Raw genomic sequence first — 24,258 nt, 5'->3', positions numbered from 1 at the left:
CAAGGAGCTGACAGATTTGTGATGACTTCATGGAGATACCAGCTTTGTGGCGATGGTATGTCCTTGGTAATGATGATGATGATGCAGTCTTCAATGAAAAGGGGTCATCTTCCAGGCCCTTTCTGTCACATTTGATAAACTCTTGAGGCTGAGGTGGCAACAAAGGCCGACAATCTTCCTCAGACAGCGCTGACCTGAGAGAACCTGCAGTGTTATTGACTTCAGGAAAGAAGGAAGAGCATCTCCTTCCACCTAAGGCCATGTTCAATCATGTAATGTCTTAAATGTAACTCTCTAAGCTGTAGTGTCCACACTAACCTTTATTAGACACACTGTGTTCCATTGTCAATAAAAAGATGTCCTCATTACCTTCAGCAGGTGTCTGATCTGGGACTGGAGCTACTGGGCTTTACTGACCTTTTATTTTCAAATGTAGGTTACCACATACAGCACACACACCTCCCACCGACTAGAAGCTGCTTTCCTGCGTCCTCAGTCCACTCTCGTGCTTATAGTACACCTGTGCAGGCTGCAGTCTCACACCTGGAGAGATCAACCCGGCAAAGTGGGAGGGTCGGTGAGGACAGCAGAGTTGGCCCCTGCGCCTTTAAGACTGCATGTGGTCTACATCCTGCTGCTCCCATGGCAGGCTCCGTGGGTGCACGCTTTCAAAGTTTGACTGGGGAATAGCAGTAACAGTGGAGACGGCGGCAGCAGCAGCAGCAGCAGCAGCATCGCCCCGTCGGAAAACCTTGGAGTGTGTGAGGAGAGGGGAGAGAGAGAGAGAGGGAGAGAGAGGGAGAGAGAGGGGGGAAAGGACCGCGGCTCGTCTGGGAGTGTCCGGCGATAAGAACAAAGGGACAGATGACTGAGCGGATTTTCGATTTATAAATGAGAAACAGAAGAAGGTTAATTTAACACGGTGTTTGCTGAAAGGAGGGACTCCCGGCTGCAGCCTCCTCCTCCTCCTCCTCCTCCTTCACAGCCATGCCGCTTGTATTCCGCACGCTGTTGTTCGGCTTTGTAACGCTGCTGGTTGTGCTTTTGATAATTGATGATATTGCAGAAGTGGAAGAAGAAACTGCGTAAGTAGCCCCACCGTAAATTACCCACGCAGTGTGTGTCTCCGTGTGTGTCTCTGCGTGTGTCTGATAGTGCAGTCAATTGTTTTCACGTCCGGCAGGTAAAAGATTTAATCTCTGAAGTAGTGGAGGGAAAAGGAGAGAAATGAATGAGTTTATTAGAACAGTTTGGAGTTGAACGCGGAGTGTGTGTGTGGTTTGTTTCTACATTTGTAACACTTGGGTGCAGCAGTAGCAGCTGTTCCGACAGCAGCCTGCCTGCCTGGGTCTCCAAGGATTTGGCTGTTTGTCTTGCAGCAGGCTGCATGCGGGATGGGATACATTTACACTATAAGAGAGTAAAGAGGGAGAGAAATTGTGTGTCTGTGTGTGTGTGAGAGAGAGAGAGAGAGAGAGAGAGAGAGAGAGGGGAGGAGGAGGAGGAGGAGGAGGAGGAGGAGAAGGAGGGGGGGCAACAGATTGGAAACAAAAGAGGCTCTCCTGTTTGTTCTGTTTTTTTTTTTTGCATGTTCAGACTTTAAAATGTTGAGCAGTGCAGCAAACACACGACCACCACTTGTATCTGACCTGCAAGAAAACACACTCTTCAATCCAGCATCCCAACATGACCTGAAGAGTGGAACGCCTTCATCTGAAGGTGTCATCTGAACAGAAAAAAGACTCTGTGAAGCTTTTCTGATGCCTCTTTGAGCAGAAACAGTTTGTTTTGAATCACCCTGCTGTGGCTCACGCTGTAATGAGGTCACCCTGGTTGGTGATTCAATGTGGAAGAAGAAGAACAATTCCACTTCTGCCTGCTCAGTTTGTAATTATAACAATAGGGATTGTAAGAAGTGAATGAGAGGAGCCCGGTAGCGTCACTCTGACAGCCTGTGGCAGCTTCACATCAGATCTGACCAAGGTCATGATCGCAAAAAAAGCTGTTTAAACATCTATATGCACATGCAGCATATTTACTGTAAATGCATCTTGGCTGATGTGTTCAGCGCCCTTGTAAAAAAGGATTACTGACTTCCCTGTGAAAAGGAAAACCTCCTTTCGGTATAATCGGCCTCCATTAAGGCCACATTTCTCCTCATTACATCAGCAAAATAGGACCTTAGTGGATTTCTCTAAAAAAAACTTGATGTGTTCTTTTCACCTTCACTCCATCTTGAAAGGAAGACTTACAGTAACACCTGGAACAGTAGGTTCATTAAATGTAAGGATCCAGGCTGCAGTAAGTAATCCATAATTTAATCTGCCTCTCACTTCTCTTTCAGGAATACTGGACACTCAAAGATGAACTTACACCGACTCATCCCTAAACCACACAGGTCTGAAATCTTATCCCCGTCTCTCTCACATACACTCATATTTGTAAACCACCAGAGGGGAGCTAAGTGGTCTCTGTATGATATTCAGTTGTCACGGAACCCTCTGCAGCTTTGACAACACAGTGAGTCACTCTCAGCGAGTGTCTCCTTTTTAAGGCAAGACGTTCGTTGCTATAAATACCTGTCACTGTCGCATTATTAATGTAAACATCCGCCATAAGAGCTTGAATTGCATTTTAATGATTGGTGCACTCACGCCACAGCAAAGAAGCCAGGTTTGTTTACATATGATGGTGGAAGAGCTATTCTGATAACATAAAGCCAGACACAAGGGCCTGTACATATGAATGAATGTCCATCCACACAGTATTGATTCAGCCTAACAGGACCAGGCAGCTTTCTGTGTATGAAGCAGGGATTATACTCCTTCAGACATGGACCCCATGCAGGTGTAGTTCTTGTTTTACCACTTCGTAGTCCGCCTAGAGTCCATGTTCCAGCTTGTCCTAAAGTGGATAGGTGTCTTCAAGACTGGAGGACTTTGGATATTTCTAAATGTGTGGGTGGTGTTCCTGCACATTTTGTTATCTTCATTGTTATTAAAGACAAACTACAGGTGCAGTTATCAAGCACCCTCCTCACAGATAAACAGAGTAAAGACATCATAAGTTGTGTTTTAGTTTGTTTCAAAGTGATAGTAGTAGCTGGATGCTGCACAACTTGTGTTGCGATTGGGCTTTATTACATTATATCAAGTGTTTACATACTGTGTGAAGATTTTCTCCTCATAGACCAGATAAAGCTCTGCATTAAAGTCCTTTGACCTGCACATGAAGAGAAGAAATTCACACAGCACATGGTCTAAATTTGAGATTTGTGTGTTTTTTTTGTCATGCAGAAAGGTTGCTGTACGTGTGGATCCGACTGCTTTAACAAGAGCAAGCACACGGATAGATCATCATGGTCCAGGCTACAATAACACTGCCAAACCTTCGTCAAATAAGTGGACCTTCAATAAGACCCTCTCCAACCTCATCAGGTATTTACTTCGTCACTCTCCTTAATCATCTCTTCAGGGGTTTTACATGCTGTTAAAGTCCTTAAAATCTGCCGCTGCATGTTTTTCTACTTTTTACAGGAAGAATATTCTGAGGTTCCTTGACCCAGAGAGAGATATTTCCATTCTGAAAGGCACGCTGAAGCCCGGCGATATCATCCACTATGTCTTTGATCGCCACAGCACCACAAACATCTCCGAAAATCTGTACCGTCTTTTGCCAACTGTATCCCCCATGAAGAACCAGCATCACAGGCGATGTGCCATAGTCGGCAACTCTGGCATCCTGCTGAACAGCAGCTGTGGACCCGAGATTGACTCTCATGACTTTGTTATCAGGTAGGTGTTTTCTTCTCACTGAACCAGCATGAGTCCTGGAAGTGTCCCACTTAAAATAAACCACTTTAACATGGGAGTTAAAGTGGACTGTAATTGAACCGGATTATTCAGTTTTAAGGTTTACTGGGAGACACGCTGGAATGACAATCACTCTCTGTGTTAAATCAGGTTTAGAGTTTGTGCTTAAGCAGCCATAAATATATGATGTTTATGTTTTTTAAAAAGAGGCCAAATGTTTTTTTTCCCCCCCCACTGACTAAGCTTGAAATCAACTGTCAGGCTGAGAGCAATGAAATGCATGATTATATGTGAAATTGACATTTGGAAACAGCAGTAACACACTGTGCTTTTCAGAGAGACACCAGCACTCTCCTGAGTCCTGCTCTCATTTAACAGAGAACTCTATTTGTGAAGCCATCAGCCTGCTCTGTTTGTGTTTGGGTACCAGCTAAGGAGTGCATGTCACTATTCACACCTGTCACTGGAGGGAAAATAAGTCTTCGGTTGTATTACATGCAAGTGTTTAAATTAAGCGCGTGGTTGGACACAATATAACAAAACAAGCTCAGGTATCCATCTGCTCATAAATCAGTGACTTTAAACCTGTTAAATAAACAGTAGCTGTGTGCAGTGACGCCTCATTTAGCCGATTGATCGATAGATCAGAATCCTCCTTGTCCTTTTTCAGTCTGAAATTGATTCCGTTGTCGTCGCCGTCTTTTCCAAGTGCAGCGACGTTACGCTGATGAGGAAAGGTCATGATTTCCAGACTCTGGCAGCATGTTAATGATGTCAGGGCATGGCGGTAATGGTTGGCTGAAGGCAGAGAACAAGGGAATGTGTCATTTTGAGGAGCAGAAGAATTTGCTTTGGCACTTGCATATCAGATGGGGAGATAACGTCTCGGCTAAATATAGTCCTCTGCCTTTCACTTGCTTTTCGCAAAGTAGGTTGACAGTGTTCAGGGGTACTTGGAGAAGATTATTTGAGCTCAGTGTTATAATAATATTTGTGCACCAGCTGTTCTGTGAGCAGGTACATTAACTGTTGTGGTAAATTGGCAACATTAAGATGTAAAGGAACAAAGTGTCCCAGTGCAGTACAGAACAAGTACTGCGGTTTCACAGAAGTGTTAGTACCCATGCACAAAATATATATATATTTAATCATCTTGTTTATTGCCAGGTAGCATGTGCACTGAAGTTGATCCTGATTGGCTGCAGGGTGTCCACTCATTCATGATAAGAGGACACTTTCTAAAGTATGTGTAGTGAAAGTGTCTCTTTACTTGGAACATGCTGGCTCTGCCTGTATCTAATGATGCTAACCATGGCAACAAAAACGCAGTTACAGCTTTTAACAAGCTAAAATTAAATTCACTATAAAAAAGTGATGCCCAACTAGGTTGAATTTTTTTCAATCTAGTTTGTCAATTTTGACAGCTTGTTGAAGAAAAGAGACTGAAGAACAAGAAACATGAAAATAGAGAACACATAATGGATGCCAACTTTGAAACACCACAAGAGTGATCAGGAACTTAACTTCCACTAAGTCAAAGGGAGAACACAGCACAGCCTGAGATGATGGTGTAGATCAACAGAGAAACACTCCACAATGTCCATTGTTAGTGGTGTCAGCCATGAACGCATCTCCAAACTGGTGATTTCAGATTTTCCAGGTGAACCTGTTTTTTTTTACACTAAACTAACACAGTTATCAGATAGCCTATGTAAAGAAGAATGAACACTATCTTCTTCCCTACAACTGAATTGTGTGTGTGTTTTTTACTGTGAGGATCATTTTCTTGTTGCCACTGAACAAAGTGCCATCTTGCTAAATTTCACTTTTGTTTCTGCTCTATTTCACTCTTCAGCAGGGCAGAATTGTTTGTCTGCCCCTGGGGATACACAGATGGGCGATAAATTACAGGGGAGAAACAAAAAACACAAGAAATAAGTGTCTTTGTGAGGCGTCAGCCACCATAAGCTGCACGATCAGCCAGCTTGCATTACTTACATTACACACCATTTGAGATGATTGATAGGATGCTGATGAAAGTTTTGCACTCAGCAAGTTTGCCAATGACAGTAAGCATGATTTCACTGGTGCTTGTTATAATGAGAGGGTCCTTCCCTGCCTGTCAGTTTACAGCAGCATCTGTGTTGATGTTTCTCCTCTCTTTTATTCAGGTTTGTTTGTCTTTGCCAACCATGGTGCTGCAGCTTTACAACACAAGGGCCCCACTAGCTGTATTTATATTAAGTCTCTTACATTCTTTCAGGGTGCTACCAGCCCACATTTTTTAATTAAATTATTAAAAACAGACATTAAAGGCTCTGCCTTCTTTAGTGAGTGTTAATAAATAGAAAATGAAAATTAGAAAAATGTTATATTTTCCATGTACGTGAGGGTTTTATCATCAGAGGGTAAATCCAAGTCCCAGCGTGCAGAAAAATATAGCAAAAAATAAAAGCCTGTGTCAGAGCTGGCAGTATGATTCCATCCACTCTGCATGTGTGGAACATGGACTCCAGGAAAGCTTAATAAAGTCCAGCGTGGTTTCTGCTGCTGTGTATGTCCACAAGGGAGTGACACAAATGCAAACATGCATTAACTTCAAATATGCGTGTGCAATCTGTTTGTAAAGTGCTTCCAGGTGTGTGTGTGTATGTGAATAATTACTGACACTGCTGATGTTTGCTTTCAAGGTGTAACCTGGCACCTGTGGAGGAATACTCTCAGGACGTGGGGTTTCGGACCAACTTGGTGACCATGAACCCGTCAGTGGTGCAGCGGGCCTTCCAGGACCTGGTCAGCGAAGAGTGGAAGGAGCGCTTCTTGCAGCGTCTGCGAAGTCTCAGCGGCAGCGTCCTGTGGATCCCGGCTTTCATGGCCAAAGGTGGAGAAGAGCGCGTGGAGTGGGCTCTTCGTCTCATCCTGCTGCACACTGTGGACGTGCGCACCGCCTTCCCGTCTCTGCGCCTTCTCCACGCTGTCAGAGGGTAAGCTGCAGCTCAGGCGCAGCTGCTCCTGGTGTGCTGTGCCTCATAAGAACACCTGTGAGCAGCATAATCAAGGGGTTGGCAAACTCTAATCTGCAACCCAGGTGGCTATTTTTAAACAGAGCATTACAGCTGATCACCAGGGGCAGATGGTGTGAGAAAGCTATCCGTCTCTGTTCAGCCAGCGTGCACTTTGTGTCTAAACCAATTGATTCGCTGTGAAAAATAATTGGTTTCATACATGTTAATAGGCTTGTGTTTTCATGTGTTGAGTAGAAGCAAGAGGCACTTTGCTCAGTGTGAAGGAAAGCAAGCAGTTAGCCTTGTTTGTGTTCACAACCTGCCTACCAACACCTCTGGTAACATGTTGTGTCAGGATTGCTCAATGTGAACACATGGAGGGATATAACAAGTGCTAGCAGCTCTGGGGCTATATTCAGATATACTGGTGCTTCTTTAACTGAAGGTTCACATTCACAGTGACAATGCTTACATGCTGGGGTTTAGACTACCAGGCGGAAGTGACTTAATTCAGATTTTTTTTTCAGTTGTTTTTAATCAAATCTGATTTATTCTGGTCTGTATGGATGCACATATCCAATTGTCAGTCCTGATTTTTTTTTTTTTGAGTCCCTTCAGGAAGTGGTCCTGAATCAGGTCTATAGATAAGGTGGAAGCACTTTACGGTTTCCGGATATATATGTGATTCAGTACGTCTGGATTGACATGTGTCATATATGAGTCATGGTTACGTTTCTGCTACACATATGGGCGTATTCAGACATACAATATTATTTTACATTTGAGATCAGGCATTCAAAACACGGAAAGGTGTTGCTAAACACATTTTTCAAGGAAAACCGCTCACACGTGGTCGCCATTTTCGGCTGCAGCCAGGACAAGTCCCCACCCCTGTGAACACATCCAGAGAAATACACTCACTAGTTCTGTATCTAAGGAATGATTCCTCATCCTGTGACATGAATGTGAACTATCAATATGGGCAAACCTGATATCAGATCTGAAATCTGATGTAAAACAAAATATGAATGTAGTGTTAGTTATATAAAAGCTAACGTTCATATGTGTGACTCCACATAAGTTGCATACAAGTTCCTTTTCTGTATCTCTTTTTGACCTAAACCCATTGTGAGTGATATGGGGGTGGGGGACACATGGTTAAACGGCAGGGTGCAGTTGAGTCCTGTTGTCATCATGAGATTTCCAGGCAACGAGCAGAAATGGTGCGCGGGGGGGAAGGGACCTGATATTGTTTGTGATCTCATTGACGTCTCATCATGCAAGAAAAGCACATCAGCACATTTCACAGCGTGTTGAGCTGCTCCTTTAATTGAGGTATAGTCTGATCAGTGTGACCAGATGTTCTGTTCAGCTCTTGAGCACTCGCTGGTGTTGACACTGATTTATGTTTTCCAAAACAGTTTGAGGGAAATATGAGCTTCTGAAGTGATCTGGTTAATGTTTAAATTATGCAAAAAGGAGCCCATGTAAGAGGAAAAGCTGTCAGTCTGTCTGGAAGCAGAGGCTTACTGTGTTTTAGTAATGATAAGTATTTCAGAGCAGGTCATGGATGTTTTTTTTTTCCTTCAGGCTTTTATAAAGTTTCTTGCTGCAAATATTATTCCTTGCTTCTCTCATCACAACCAGACTCCACTCTGGATGTTTCCTCCCTGGTTAAAAGCCTAACAACTGCCGCTGGTCAGTGACCAGATTTTGCCATTGTGCATGCTCCAACTAACACTTGGTATTGCAGAGAGGTAGAAGAGGGAGAATTGGATCAGGCTTTTACAAAGGAAGTTATTTTTGTCTTTAAATTTTTTTTCGCAGCTGAAACATTTTTTTAATAGCGTCTCCTCCTGACCTTCAATCTGTAAAGCTGAACTTTAAATCCTCGTAGTGCACAGTACAGCAGACAAAGGAGCCGCTCGCTTTCCCTCAACCAAATGTCACCTCAGATGATTTCATTGATAATTAGAGCCTTTCCCCCTGGTTGCTGTTCCCTGCCCTGTCGCTTGACTGGACTGTTAACTTGCCTGCTGCTTTAAATAGTACAACCTCTGCATCTCCACATAACCTTCCACATTAACCACAGAGGCTGTTAGAGGAGGCAGTGATGCCCTGAGGGCTGGACAGAAAAGGGGGCTAGTGGCTGCATATAAAAATGAAGTCCGGGGCAAGTGAACATCTGACCACCTGTCCCTGAAGCTATGTCCAGTGTACGGCGTGGTCACTGTGGAGCTCCTAGGTCTCCTGAGGTAAAAGGCTGTGTTTGTATAGTCATTTAAAGTCAAATAAAGGCTCCAGGAGGTTTCTGTGTTTGTTTATTATACATTCTGGTCTTTGTCTGGAGACCAGGGAGATGGAAATGATTTGTTTTCCGTGCAGATGGTATCAAATAAATGGCAGAAGATTCAAGGTTCTTGAGCCAGTATTCAAAGCATGGCTAAAGCTGCAAGTAGTTTATTTTTAGTAGTAATGTGTTGATTAATCATGCATTGAAAATTAAAGTCGAATTGCAAAAATGCTCCAACAAGGCATTCATAGATTGCTCATTCTGTCCAATCAGGAGAGTTTTTTACTAAATGGTGAAACATTGTATGTATTTATACAATAGAGGCTCTTTATACTGGATCTTTTTTGATGCGACTATGATATAATTGACTGTCTTCTTTAGATGAAGAGTTTAGGAATAAATAAGCAGGTCAATGTGAACCGTCTTCATATATAACTGTAGCACTTACTTCCACACATTACATTCAGCCATTTGTTCTTCTACTAGATGACACTGAACACAGCTAATAACATATCGTATGTCTTTGTCAACAGGTACTGGCTGACCAACAATGTCCATATTAAGCGCCCCACCACCGGCCTCCTCATGTACACGCTGGCCACTCGCTTCTGTGAGGAGATCCATCTTTACGGTTTCTGGCCGTTTCCGCTCGACCCACACGGAAAGCCTGTTAAATACCACTACTACGACACTCTGAAGTATGAATATACCTCCAGCTCCAGTCCCCACACCATGCCTCTGGAGTTCAGGACCTTGAGTATGTTGCACAGACAGGGGGCACTGCGGCTTCACACGGGGACCTGTGACGGGGAGCAGAGACTGCAGGAGGAAGATCAGGGCAAATAGCTCCATGTTTTTCTTGTCACTACTACTTTGATAAAACTTGAATTAACTTATTTTCTATTTCAAGCTCCTGTGGTGACTCATCCCTTTGGTATGTCTTACCTTTAATGAGATTTCTATGGCAACTGGAAACCCTCTGGGGTCTCTGTTTGTTACCTGAGGCAAACACACAGCTTAGCTTCAGTTCAGTAGCAAACCAAATAGATTGTCCTAAAAATATCTGTAGCCTACGATGTTTCTGGATTACATAAAAAGAGATCCTGAGGGGCTATTTAAATAAAAAATAGTAGCTGAGACCCTTGAGGGTTAAAACAATGAGGCCAGTGTTCTCCAAATTGGGACAGAAATTAATATTCCCATTTAAGATCCAATAGGGCTGCATGTAGGCTGTGTTAGTCAGCAAGAAGGGCTGTCGAATTAATGACTCTTGCGAGTCACTGGTTGGGCCACAAGATGGAAGCACTTAATAATCAGGGAGAAGGCGGATCAGCAGAAAAAACAAAAAAAGCAGACCGGGATTGATTTTATAGTGTCTTTCTAAAAAAAGAGTGGACATTTCCACGAGGTCACTCACAAGCGAAATCCTCCGGTGAACCGTGTAGTTGAATTCAGTTACCATGAGAACCAAGAGAAGGAATGAAGGCTTGCTGAATGTGAGGAGGAAAGAGTGTACCAGCTGTTCACATATGAATGTTTACTCTAAAGCACCAGCCCAGCTTCTGCACTGGAAACGCAGTAATGAGGTCAGGCAGCAGTTGAGCGGTGGTGTTTAGTAGAGTTTTTTCTTTAATGAATGTATTGGTGACTTTCTTACTAATGAGCCCCATAATGTGCTTTAAATGAATTCCTAGTCACGGTTAACAACAGTTTCAGTGCAATAACACTGAGAGGACGAAGTGCTGGAGACTTGTACACCTTTATTGACTTGAAGCGATACTTTGTACAGTGTGTTTTGATCAGTATTATACCAGTAGAGTAGGTCTATACAGGTATTTGTGGATTTAAACAAAGCTGCCGCTATTTTGTGCCTATATTTAATAAACGTCACTATTTAAAGTGAACCAGTCAAATGCCCAGAAATAAAACTCTTCAGGTTGTATAGATACAGAAAATTGTCCCATTAGGTAAGAAACAGAATGTGCAAAAAAAAAACAAAAAAAACATTTTATTATAGGTTTGCAGACTTGCTTTTAACTTGTGGTCGATCAATTTTAAGACCAGATTGGATTATATTTTTGTACAGACTTTACATCAGTAAACAGGTTTTTGAAGCGTTTTTTGCCAAACACTTCAGTTTTTGATTTGTTGTTGTTTTCCACAACAAAACACCTCTGTTAAGAAAAATTAGCAGAAGTATTTGAAATATTTGAAGCGCTCTACATTTAAACAAGAAGCCTCTCATGCCATCCCGGCCATGTGATTTGTCCACAAAAGTGTTGTTTTGACAGGATGTTGACTTGCATGTTGGCCTTATTATGCCGCCAATTAAGTTAAGAATAGACATGAAAGTTGTACCGAGAGACGTCAGCAGTCTGCAGCAATGAAAGGTTTATTTGTGAAGGCTTGTCTGAGCGCATGCAGAAAATAGACGCATTCTGTGACCAACACTGTTAAGTTAATTAACCCAGAACCTGGAATTTGCCACAGTTTGGAAAACTCCTCCGACATGTAGTATCTGCTGTGAGGCGGCGGAGTTAGTGTTGTACAGTTTTAGCTTTACTTTCTCATGTATAGTGTATGTTTAATGTCAGACTTCCAGCAAACAAATAGTAGCTCTTGCATGTTTCCTCTTATCTTAATGGACTTGAGTATATTTACGTTTTTTTTCAACTGTTTAGCATAACTCATGGACTCTTTAAAATGTGCAGTTATGACAATGTGAATGTAATTTTTCTGTGACTGAACACACACACACACACACACACACACAAAGATCAAAACATCAAGCCCTTAACCCGATTTAACACTTCAAAGGAAGCAGTTTTATTTCAAAGTGGAAACTGTGGAAACAGACATAACATTACACCAAGCAGGGTCTTGTTTTCCATAAACTTCCTAAATAGTTTCTGGTTTAAATGTGGGATAAGGGAAATTAGCTTTATAGCTATAGCACTTTGATTTATTTTATTTGATTTAACTTTTACAAGAAGAACTTTCTGTAGCAGATGATTCAGTTCTAATAAAAGTCCACAATTAACATTTTACATGGGCAGGGTGTTTCCACAGACAACGCAAGATATTAAAAAAATAAACAAACAAAAAAGATACAAGACATTGCTAAGAGACACAACTGAACTGCACATACAGTGGAAAAAAAACAAGACACAACACTGAAACAACAGGTCTGTGTAGCCTGGTATAATAAAGATGATCATATCAAAAATATGTTCAGTGACTCTGTCAGACATTCAACACATCCTTCATCCTTCAGAACCCGTTCTCTCTCAAAAAGAGAAACGACTTGGAGCAGATCAGTCACGGCAGTTCCTTTATTTTGTATTGAGCCGGGGATGAAGGTCATTTGGAAAACAGCTGCACCTGTAGGCCATGGTGCCGTATCAGATAACAATGTGGATTAAAACAGAAGGTCACCTGCAGTCACATCATCTGCAGAAACCTAATCTGCATCCCATCCACCACCTACTTCAAATACCCATTTACCGTTATTGTGCAGAGACAGAGCAGGAAGACTGACACAGTATTCTGCTGCTCCTTTCATTTCACTGTGTATTTTGTATACAAATTAAAAATGTCAAATGTCAGAATATCTGCTAGTTACCGTTTGCAAAAGCTGAAAAAATATTATCTGGCAGTTTGCACTGGTTTGTCTGTCTGCACAGGAAATAGTACAATTATTATTATGAGAGCCAAGAAAAATGACTTTACATCATGATAAGCTGGTCATGTCATGTGAGAGGCAACACATTCTGGGATCAGAGATACTGGTGGCACATTGTAAAGCAATTACAAGGGCTGATTGATAAGTTCATGGCTTGGGGAAGATATACTGGAAATAAATGCACCTACAGTTATGTTTTTAAGCCAACAGATTTTTGTGGCATTTCTGTCTATCAACTGTTAATGCTTTTCCCTGCTCAGTCTCAGTGCATGATAAACAAGTGGACATTTGGATTTTCTCTAATGATTTTCCCAACAGTGCTATGGTGACCAAGACATCAATTAACTGAGAAAAAACACTTATTTTACTTAACATTAGCATGCCAATTGAAATAATTTGACAGTACCACCTTTGGACCAATGTGTTGAGCTCTTACTTGCTGACTCAAAACACATGATTTAACACATTCATTGCAGATAGGTGTGTATCATAAATATCTTACATAGATCTTGACAGAATTTTGGGAGATTTTATGCAAATTCAAATCAGCCAGCCGTAGTAGCAGCAATTAAGGATACACAGTAAAAGAAATATACATACGTTCACTCCATTCAGAAAACCTTTAACAGTATATATGCACAATAAAGTGGTTAGTAGAGAAAGATAATATTTGGTTTAGTTAAAAAAATGAATTATTGGAATTCACTTGAGTCTTTGTAGGCTGAAAATTTGTCAGTTGTATGTTTGTTGCATTCTGACTTACTATGTAGAGCCACAAAAATTACATATGTACTCAGATCGCAAACTCTGTGCTAAAATGGGGTCAACCCTTCTGCCAAACATACTGTATATGTAGCTCAAGTTTAAAAATGAACATTTAAATGATAATAGCTGTCAGAAATATAAATGTTTTTCTATATAATAAACTGTTATGGAGATGACCTCATCTCCAATATTAGAAATAACTGCGCTGATTATCTGGGCCACACGATAGAAGCATCAACAAAACAGCAAACAATGATACCCACACAGTACCAGTTCATGTAGACATGGGGGAAAAAAACCATGAACAAACAGCAGAAATGGCTGATATGGTTGGACTTGGCAACATAAAACAACAAAGTAAATCACTTGAGTTGTCCCTCAGGGATAAACAGGAGTTATAAAATATAGAAGTCAGCACTGGGATTCACCTGCAATGAAAAAAGAAAGAAAGTCACTTTTTAAAATTCAGACACATGAGAAGAGGAAATAAGCTGTCTGACTCGGTAGTGAAGAATGTCAGGTAAACAGGACGCCATACTTTCCTTTGAGGAAGTGCTTGTGTGTTAAAGAACAATTGAAACTGCGGAAGGGAGAAGCCCAATGTCAACATATGGCTTGAAATAAAACTGTTTCTTAGAGAAGTCCTTTAAAAGCAAGTTTTAAAACAAACACAATAATCGTCCTGCTCTCTCTGTGTGGTTTTAAATGCCATCTCAGTACTTTGCATATAAGGAGTAGATATCTATTTAAAGCAAGGAGAGCTACAGTTCATTCAGTTATAAATGTATGATAGAACACTGGGACAACCCTCTATAATCTGACAGTCAAAGCAGCGTTATAAGTCGCTTTACATACATACGTCCAGGTTTAAACTGTTTGATAACACTGACAAGTAGTGCAAGTACAGTCCAAAATCTACATTACACAGAAACACCAGAACATTTCTGCAGAGACAGTACCACCACACTACATGATCGTGATGACACATGCAGGACCTGGGAGTTGCATTTGTTGTAAGAAACATGGAAAAACTTTGGACGACATGTTGCGTGAACCTGGAAAATAAAAAACAAACCTGTACTTGACATCGAACAGGGTTGAGTCGTCTTCGTCATCGTTCTCCTCATTTAGAGGTGCCATCTCCACACGCTCCGCCGGTGTAGTTATTATGTCATATTTCCTTGTTTTTCTGATTCGTCTCCCAGATCTGTAGGAGAGGAAAAAAGTGAGATGAGCACAAGAAACACAATCACAAAGTTTAGACTGAATAGCTGTAAACTTACTTAAGTCCCTGCCATAATAGGAACTTCTTATATTTCTGTTTTTTCTTTGTTTAAACAATATTAAAGCTCAGATTAGTTATTAGTGTAGTGAAAACCAGTCACTTATTAACCAACAGTCCTGCTTCCTTAATGTTCTCTGGGAATCTGTTTTCTTTTATTAAATTAAAGAATTCATCAAAAAAACACTAAAAACAGAAAACAGGAGTTAGTTGTAGTTCTAAATGACTCAGATCCGGGTCACACAGACGATTAAAAATAGCTGCATGGAGCTTTATCATGTTAGTCTATCACTCAGTCAGGTGCCTCCATATTAGACATCCCTGCAGGAACATGATTATGAGGCCCAGACCTTCCCTCTAAGCTTCCACCGTCACATGGTGCCTAAAAACAGCCACATGCTCCTCATCGATACATTTCCAGGACTCTATACTGAGACTTTAACCCGCCCGTGAAGCTGCTGATAAACAGCTTTTAACCCCACAGTGCCTACCTGATCACTTTGATGACCAGGCATGTGATGAGCGCAGCTGTTAACACGCAGATCAAAATAACCACGGTCTTCAGAGTTGGAAGATGCGTCATCAGAGATGAGATGCGGGATCCCACGGCAGCGTCTGTGACATTATGTGTCAGTTCATCTTGACTCAGGATGGATGATGATGTTGAATTTAAGTGCGTCGCAGATGAGAGAGTTATTATCGGTACACCGCTGACTCGCCAGAGAGCCGCGGCAATAAAAGTTAAAGCCAGACTGTAGGTCAGCATGGTGCTGGAATAATCATAAAAAACACACAAGCTTCAGTAGTTTCTCCCAGCTGAATGCAATGAGACGGCAGCTGTCACATTGTAGAGGGAAAACGCTTACCAACGTCAGATTGAGCTATTTAAAAAGAGAAAAAGACACGCAGATATCCATGCTCTGCTGCTCCAGGCTGCTCTCAGAGGTGCTGCTGCTGGCTCTGAACTTGTGTTTGCTTCCTGGAGGTGCTGCTGCCCCTGAGGTGAGCTGAGTTAACGCAATTCCTTCCTGGAGGTATTAGGACTCCGTGTAGAGATGAGGATTATCCGCCTCCGGAAGCGCTCTGCGCGCTGGCCTTCTGTTCCCGGTGCTGAAGAACAGCGTTATGTGGGCTTGTGATGCCTTCACGTCCGTCTCGTAATTTATAACTCTGGCTGCATGGAAGCAGTTTGTCACATTTCTCTTTTAATTGCATCAAAACAAGATCCTATTTTAGAGTTTTGATTAGCCAGCAGACTCTTTCACCTATGTGTGTATTGTATGTTTTGTAGATAATTTAATATAGAGATAGATATCAACTTATTTAAATAAAATCATTGATGATAAACCTTTCCATCAGGTTATAACAGGTGCACACTATAAGACACAATCAGAAGGGACCCCAGTATTATCGAATATTTTTAGAAATAGGCTTAAAATGTTTTTTTGTTGTTGTTGTTGTTGTTTTGTTGTTTTGTTTTTTTTGCATGCAGTGAAATCTGTTAGTGGCAGGTGTGTTTATAACTTACATCAAAACAAAGATCCTTGAATAAAAAAGAATAGAATGGTACAATATCTAACACTTGGATCACAGTGGGTTTTTTGCATCTTTAAGACACATACACAGAACAGATTATTCAACATCTCACATTAGGTTCTCCAAATTTCCATCAGCACCTGAAGGCAGCATTTCCCTGTCTACCCGTGGCCCATCAGGGTCTAACAGGTCAGGACAGCAGATTCCAGGGAAAATCTTGACCAGACGAGACAGTGATGAGCACTCATTGATCAGTGACGGTGATAACCTTTAAACATATTAACAGTTAATCTTTGTCTTCCTTGAACAGATATAATCTATGTTTTTTTTATTTCCTTTTTCCCCACTACATTTGTTCCTTCTTTCTATGAAAACACAGACAGAAGCCATTTTTGGACGCTATTTGGACTATACAGCTGCTAATTAAAGTTTTGTCTTTTTTTGTACGCTTGCATGCAAGAGCTGTTCAATCTGATCCAAGTCCACCAGATGGCAGCACAAAATAATAATGGAGCACGCTTTCCCTTCAGTGCCTGTAGGCGTCAGGCCTAGAGGGAGCAAAGACCTGCAGTATCTGTTTTGTTTATCAAGAAATAAAACTATTGAAAGCTAACATTTGCTAATATGAATGCACACAAGCACAGCCAGGCCTGTACTGAAGTTTCACTTGTGTTATCTTGATCTTTGCATGGACATGGAGTGATTTTCTGTATGCAAAACACAGATACAAATCTTTCACAGAAAGTTCGGCCTGAAAAACAGGTTGTGAATGTAGAGACTGATGGCATTACACTGAATAAAGTGGCTCCAACAATATTTAATATTTAAAAATGGCATACACACCATTTTTTCTGTTCATGCTTTCACATTAATTTCTACTATGTGAGTCTCAAACTGCTGTTAGTTGAACACACAGAGCCGTTTGTCTTACTAACATACGAACAAAGCTGTCCTGTTCTTCAGCTCAAAGCGTATTTGCAGTGTGAGGTAACAGCCGAGTGGCTGTGAAACTGAACACCAGGATGTGCATTTCTGCCCATTGTTGGCGCTGTCTTTGCAACATGTCAGACACACCCTTCTGCAACAGCCATGTCTGCTTGTTTCTTTAGAAACAAATGGCTGTATTTCTCTTGACTCCCACCCCACAAAAATAAACATTTAATGACAAAGGTTAAATAGGTAAGGTCATAGTGTGGTTAAAGCATACAGCTGTAAATATGTGGCCCATAAAAATGGGTACCTATCAGTATATGTATGTATGTATATATATATCAAACATTAAATATTTTCAGTAGGAAATGTTTCTGTTCCCTGTCATCACATCATCACATAACATTTGTGTGAAACCCACAAAAGCGACGGACACTCTACCAACCACCCAGTCGGTGTCAGGCTGCGCTCACTTCTCTTGTATTCTCTGGATTTGTAATGCTTCTACAGGGCTTTCTTGTTGCTAGGCTGAGGATCTTTTTAAGGAAACCTTCCTTTGCAGAGAGCATGCGCCGTGGGTGTGGAACCTCTCATTGGTCACTGATGGGGGTGGAGTGCATACCACTTTTACAGTCCATCCAACAAAGGCTGCACTGACTGAGTGGTCAAAGTTTACCAAGTTTGGTGGCTCTCTTGTTACACTTCTGTGTGTGCTTGCCCGAAACTAGTTTTTCAATGTAGATAAATAATTGAATGAATTTCTGTCAACTGTTACTCGATCTTTAGTCAGGATTCTGACATTAAAGAGTGATCTGACCCCTTCTAGATACACATTTACACATCAGATTGTAAAGATGAACTTTATTTTTGAAACATTAACCATTGAGCTTTAAAAAAAATGTAATTACACTACATTATGCATGTTCTATAATCATTGTGTAATGATGTCTTCGATTGGGTTCATGTTCTAGCATTGATCTCAACATTTCACTCTTATAAACTGTATTGTTAATATAATATAAGTCAGCACACAACACCATTTGTTGCTTTAGTAAGAAAATTGCCATATAACATGTATTATTGATATTTTAAGGGAGTAAATTCATGTGCACCCTGAAGGAAAATGTTAAAGGAAAGCCTACATTTCTGTAAAAACAGATTATTACTGACCAAATAAGCTTTAATTTGATCTAAATCCACTTGTAACACGTATTATAATATATAGATGTCACTTTGTTTTTCAAAAATATATATTTTGCTGACGTCACACCTGACAGAAAGTCACACAGTTGTTTACAAACAATTAATTTGGCTTAATTTGTTAGCCTGCACACCCAGAATTGTCCACTCATTCACTGACAACACAAACAATAACTAAGTAGTGTTGTGTTGATGTTACTCGTGGTCGTATTGTAAGTGTATTGGAAAAGTTCGAGGCTCAGTTCCGCGTTAACGCATGCTAGATGGGGCTGTAGAGGGAACGCAGCTTGGCTTACGTTGTGAGGAAAGTGGGCAGAGCCGCTGAAGGATATCAGCTCAGGCAGAGGCAGAGAGGAGGACACACGCAACAGAGGAGCGAGGCGGCGAGGACCGAGAGGAGGAAGGGCGGAACGATGCGCCTCAAAGACGCACCAAAACGGCCAAAACCGCACCAAAATGCGGCACCGAGCGGGGCACACGACTGGGGATAGACACGGCCCGAGAAAATGGGTAAGAACTTATGAGTAATCGTACATTAGTAGCAGAAAAATACGAGTCAGACGCGTATGGCAATATGGTGGAAAGAACGACAGATAGGCGCAGTGTTGTAAAAATGGCCATGGTGTGTTGTCAGCGAAGAACAGAGAAAACGGTTTATTCCGTGTAAAATGCATTTAGGTGTGTTTTAGTCGATGGATTTTGCATGTTTGCTAGCTGTGCTTTCAGTTAACTCGCTTCAGATGTGGACTAGTACATTTGTTCTCGAGCTGTTCGGAGTTATTTCAACCTACGCATTTAAAATTTGCTTTGTCCTTGAAAGGGCAAATGCCCTTGTGTGAATTTATTCGACAAAAACAACAAAAAGAAGCAAATGTTTGCTGTTTTAAACGTGGTATGGTGCCTCATTGACTTAAACACAAATGAGCTTTAGCTTATTTTTTCTTTATTTTCACTGTATGAATTTTTGTCGTTTTTCATCGAATTGCAAATCAAAAAAATATTAAAAAATCGACTCTTTTCAACAATATACCACCACACGTCGTGCAGACCTAGTTTGGAGCCATATTTAACAAAGTATTATGTGCTTAATGCTTATTATTTTTAAAATAGATTAAATAAATTATGATAAGTTGTCAAAATGCTCAAAATATGACTGTTAAGAAGAATTCCTTTATTATAGACATCACACATAATCTACACTTTACTTAACTGTCAAATAAATGTTCTGTAAGTTATAAAAGCTTACATATACTTCGACATACAAAATAGGGTGTTGGCTTTTAACCCTTTGAGGTACTCAAAGGAGAAGTAATTTAAATATATACATACATTTTGTTTTTCACATCACATTACACCTACAACACATGCAAAAAAAGATTTTTGTTGTTTGAAAGGTTCTCAACAAGAATCTGAATGTGAGAAAATTCTTAATTCAATATTAAAATAAAATAAAAATAAAAAATAAAGTCATCTTAGTATCTCGGTCTCATGTGCAAGGTAACACATTTATCCACATATAAAGGCAAATGGTACACTCAATAAAAACAGATCATATATGTAGTCTTTTCTGGAAGATATTTGTATCTTAGACTATATTGTTAAATCCAAGGCATTAGTACCTCCCTCTCCATTACAAAATGTCCTCTTTTAAGCTATCCTCTAGTGGATGATAGTATTGAAGACAAATTTAGCTGCATTTTCAAGCACCAAGACACATTAAGATGAAACATTTGCACAACAAAATATGCAACAACTTATTCAAAAATTTGGTGATATGTTAATGATCTCTTTAAGTGTCCCAAAATTAATCTTTGAAATGTATTTAAAACAAGTAGCACATTTATGACTGGTTTTGATGCCAACTGATGTTACGATTTTTGTCAATTGCGACTGCAAAAATGATAATCGTCGTGTTTTATATTTTGCAGGGATTCCCATTGATGTTACATAAATGACGTCAACGAAGAAAGGAGATCGTGGCACCGATTCTAAATGGTATGTGTATTTTTTAATCGGTTCAAGCGTTTCTTGTAGTCTTTTTCTTTCCTGCTACATACATGCAGCCAGTAGGGTGTGCTGTTGTCACATCATTGTTTCTAAACTGATGTTTTTCTACTTTTAAGGGTTGACATTTAGCCGCCGTGAATTGAAGAATTCGTGTGCTTCACACTGCAATGTGCATGTGTAAGTATCGTTTTGTCAGATTAAGTGTCTTCCTACATGCTATCTGCTCGCTGAACACTTAAAATGTGTTTTCAGTTTTTACTGATGTTAGATTACATTGAGCGTCTTGAAACGTTCTAAATTGGACTTTAAATACGAAAAGACTTTTCTAGTGTGACGCAAACTGTACGAAAAAATTGCTATTCATTGGTTTTATTACATATTCATACTTGTGTCTAATGGTATTTTGACTACTTAGCTAGCCAACCTAACCAAAGCTTTTTACAATTATTCATAATTTTCCCGTCATGTTGGAAAACTTGAAAATTAGAACATGTCGCTGTAAGTTATTTTTCATTGAGGTGAAAACACTATAGCATGACAAGAAATGAATTTGGTTTATCAACACAAAAGATGTGTCACACTTACATGACTTAAGATCCTTTTACACTGGCCTTGGCTTCACTGGGAAAAGGTACAATCTGTATTCATTCCTAGATTAAATGACTTTGTTTGAGGTCCAATTGGCAGTAATGGAAACGTGACGCCTGTGCAGATGCGCTAATGTTAGTTACTATTCTGGCGCCTCTCCGACACTAAATTTGACCATATCAAACATAAACTGTCGATCAGTATTTGACCATCATTCACAGCCGTAAGCTAGTCATCAGCGTCTTCGCACCTTCTGGGTTATTAACCATGTCTGAATCCCGAAATTTCAGCCAAATCAAGGTCAAAGTATGCCGCATGTCAGCTTTTATTAGCATGTTGCCAAAAAAGTCGCAACTTTAGTATTTTTGCATAGAAACACAATTTAGAACATGTAAAACAATTCAAACATACATGCACATTAAATAGTAAACTTTAGTGACCAGCTCATTTTCAAATCGCTGTTTTCTGTCAATGTCAAAGGTGTTTTTTTTTTTAATATGTGTAGGATGTAGCTTTAGGGTTTTACGGCAAACTCAAAAGGTGAGACGTCTACCTAGACACTGCTGACAAAGCAGTCATATGCAGTATGCACTCCAGTGCACCAGCCATCACAAGAATGGCCAACTGGTCAATGGTCAACACCTGACATGTATCCACACATGAACTCAAAGGACAATGTCTGCATTAGATTAGTTTCATGCCTAACCTTAAAATAGTCAGCACCAACATTTGTGACATTCCAATGACAACAGTCATTGGAAAGTTTGGAACATCTAAACTGAGTAAATGTCAGACTATTTTAATCAACATTAACATTGGTATTGTCATACATTCTAAGTATGTTAAATGTTATTTGTACTTTTTGGTCAGATGAAACACATTTTTCACATTCAGTCATTAGCATCAGCTACAGTATGTTTTTTTTGTGGTGTGACTTACCTGGATTTCATTCATTGTTTGTTTTTGTTTTTTTTCACAGTGGAGACATGGACCAGTGAGATGTCAGAATTTTGAAGAAAAAGAAGACAACTCTGTAAGTGTCTACTGTGTGACCAGAGGTTTTTTTGCCTTCTGTGTACAACGATTAGAACATTTTTACTGTTTACAACTTGAAGAAGTTGAGGTTATCACTTCTTCACAGCAGACATCACCCTGTTTCTGTGTGATGTTTATTGCTGATATTCACTTTAATGCTAAAGAATTAACACAAACAACATTAACAACCATTAGAACTATTAAGACATTAACTGAAGTTACTTATCAAGTTTCAAAAGTAACATTTTCATGGGGCTCCTTTCATTATTGATCAAATGGTAAGGTTGTAGATGTTTGCTCCTTTCTATTCCCGTTGGAAACTTCTCGAATTTTAGCCAGATTTGTATTCTGATCCTATTTCTAAATTTAGATAAAACAAGAACAATGCTCGTTAAAGAGCTGCAACACATTTTCTTCTAATGTTTTAACAGTGGTTATGAGCTAGCCCTGAATGAACAGCTGATTTTGCGATGTTACTGTGTTGTCCATCTGTTGGCCATGTATTTGATTATTTTGGTATTCATTCAGGAAGTGGGTTTTATTTTGTTTACAGCATTGTTTGCTGACATGTCAGTGTTGCAGTGTTTTGAATTGACCTTACTTAATAATCCCTGCTGCTGTGTAATCACGATTTACACTTATTGCATGATGTGACTTTAGACTCATTGTTCCCCTGGTGGTCAGTTGATGAACTTTTGGTAACATTTATTCTTTCCAGACTTAATTTTAGTGATAGTTAAAAATCTCTACTCAATTTGTAATTTCAGCTCCAAACAGCAATTTGACAGAACATTAAAGTTTCTTTCACTTCTCAAAAATGAATGAAATGCTAGACACCACAGTTTGTCGCCAAGTTGACATTTCCACATCTACCGATCTACCGATACTTGTAAATTAAATCAATGTTGTAGACTAAGAACCATAGACCATAGCGTGGCGTCGATCCCAGGGCCCCCCAAAAAAGCAACAGCTGTGATTGTTCGAATTGGAGTTTTGTCCATCCTATTATTAGCTGCTAAACCGAATGCATAGTGTAGGATTTGTAGCTAATTAAATAACAAACAAAACTGTCATATCATCACAGCATTTTTTTAAAATGCTTTTTCATGCCCCGTTTCTCAGTTTAGGGGGAAGGACATTAAAGCCCACCTCCCTTCGGTCTAGCTCAGTGTTTTTTGTTCGTACACACAATCTTTTCCGAGGTTCCTTGTTTACACACTGCGGTTAAAAGTAAAAGTATCCCCTCAGTGTTTAGACCCCGTTGTCGAGTACAATTAAAACTTAAAAAGAAAGGCCACACAGTGGCGTATAATCTCCACTGCCAGCTAGTGTTTTGGCGGTGTAATGACAGAACCACATGCTAGGTGCGATTATAAAAGCTCACAGTGGTGCAGTCCCATCACAGGTTTGATGAGGAACTATGAACAATCCTCCGCTAAACTGGGTTACAAACCCTGACAGATTTATAGTTGGCATTATTATGCTAGTAATTTAGCATCACTTCACGAAGTTAGCCTTTTTTGTTGAAATTTGTTTCCCATTTTTATTCCTCCAGATTCTCATATCGGGAAGCACATGCGCAGTAGCTACTTGCTAACACAAGTAAAAGCTAGCTTACATATGTTAGTAAAATGTCGTGTTTACAGGCTAGTTTAGCATGCCACTTTTAAACTGCTGGACAGTGAATCATTAATCATTTCAGTTGCACTGTGAGCTTACAATTCTTCCTTCTTTTTTTTTATCCTATCAAGACCCCATTCAACTGGATATTGCTGAAGCGGAGACAGCGTTGTTTAACGTGAAGATGGCAAGCGATTTGGCAGTTAGCCAAACTTTGACGAGACAAAACCTTTTTTTTCGGACTGGACTTTGACGCTTGGATTTTTATGTTTTGTTTTTTCTTTTTAAACCACGATGCGGACTGTGGGACACCTGTTGCTGGCTGTCGTAGTGGACTCGCTAAAAAGATCATGTTGTTTATGGGAAACAAAAATTCAGATTTTGTACGTTTTGATATTCAAATGTTGTTTTAAATAAAGTGTATGTCCTCGTAATTTTCCCTGGCTTTGTTTCATTAGCTAATTAATCCAGAAAATCACAAGAGTACACTTGCCGGACTAATT

At 40.2% G+C, this 24,258-nt stretch overlaps 2 protein-coding genes and 1 long non-coding RNA gene across 4 annotated transcripts; 2 read left to right on the top strand and 1 right to left on the bottom strand.

Annotated features, from left to right (window-relative positions):
• Positions 1-686: 686 nt before the first annotated feature.
• Positions 687-11,914, top strand: st8sia2 (ST8 alpha-N-acetyl-neuraminide alpha-2,8-sialyltransferase 2). Of its 2 annotated transcripts, none has more exons than XM_028431212.1 (6): positions 687-1,085; positions 2,345-2,398; positions 3,297-3,437; positions 3,537-3,794; positions 6,503-6,796; positions 9,644-11,914. In XM_028431212.1, exons 1-6 carry the CDS (start codon positions 988-990, stop codon positions 9,954-9,956), a joined length of 1,158 nt encoding a protein of 385 aa, XP_028287013.1. In that variant the 5' UTR covers positions 687-987; the 3' UTR covers positions 9,957-11,914. The 2 variants fall into 2 exon arrangements, with proteins under 2 accessions (XP_028287013.1, XP_028287014.1); XM_028431213.1 differs by lacking the exon at positions 687-1,085 and adding an exon at positions 1,932-2,268.
• On the bottom strand, positions 11,909-15,923 carry fam174b (family with sequence similarity 174 member B). Its single transcript, XM_028431214.1, has 4 exons — positions 15,706-15,923; positions 15,331-15,609; positions 14,633-14,764; positions 11,909-13,985 (listed from the first exon to the last, which is right to left on the bottom strand). The coding sequence occupies exons 2-4, from the start codon at positions 15,603-15,605 to the stop codon at positions 13,982-13,984; spliced, it is 411 nt and encodes a 136-aa protein (XP_028287015.1). The 5' UTR covers positions 15,606-15,609; positions 15,706-15,923; the 3' UTR covers positions 11,909-13,981.
• Positions 15,924-18,825: 2,902 nt separating this feature from the next.
• On the top strand, positions 18,826-24,189 carry LOC114452638 (uncharacterized). The gene is made up of 5 exons (XR_003672299.1): positions 18,826-19,015; positions 20,434-20,500; positions 20,629-20,689; positions 22,080-22,133; positions 23,887-24,189. It is a non-coding gene; the product is annotated as an uncharacterized LOC114452638 (long non-coding RNA).
• The last annotated feature ends 69 nt before the right edge of the window (positions 24,190-24,258 follow it).

Source organism: Parambassis ranga, chromosome 19 (genome assembly GCF_900634625.1).
Source record: "Parambassis ranga chromosome 19, fParRan2.1, whole genome shotgun sequence".
Lineage (NCBI taxonomy): Eukaryota > Metazoa > Chordata > Actinopteri > Ambassidae > Parambassis > Parambassis ranga.
Note: the sequence above shows the minus strand (reverse complement) of the source record. Positions and strands in the feature narration are given on the sequence as shown.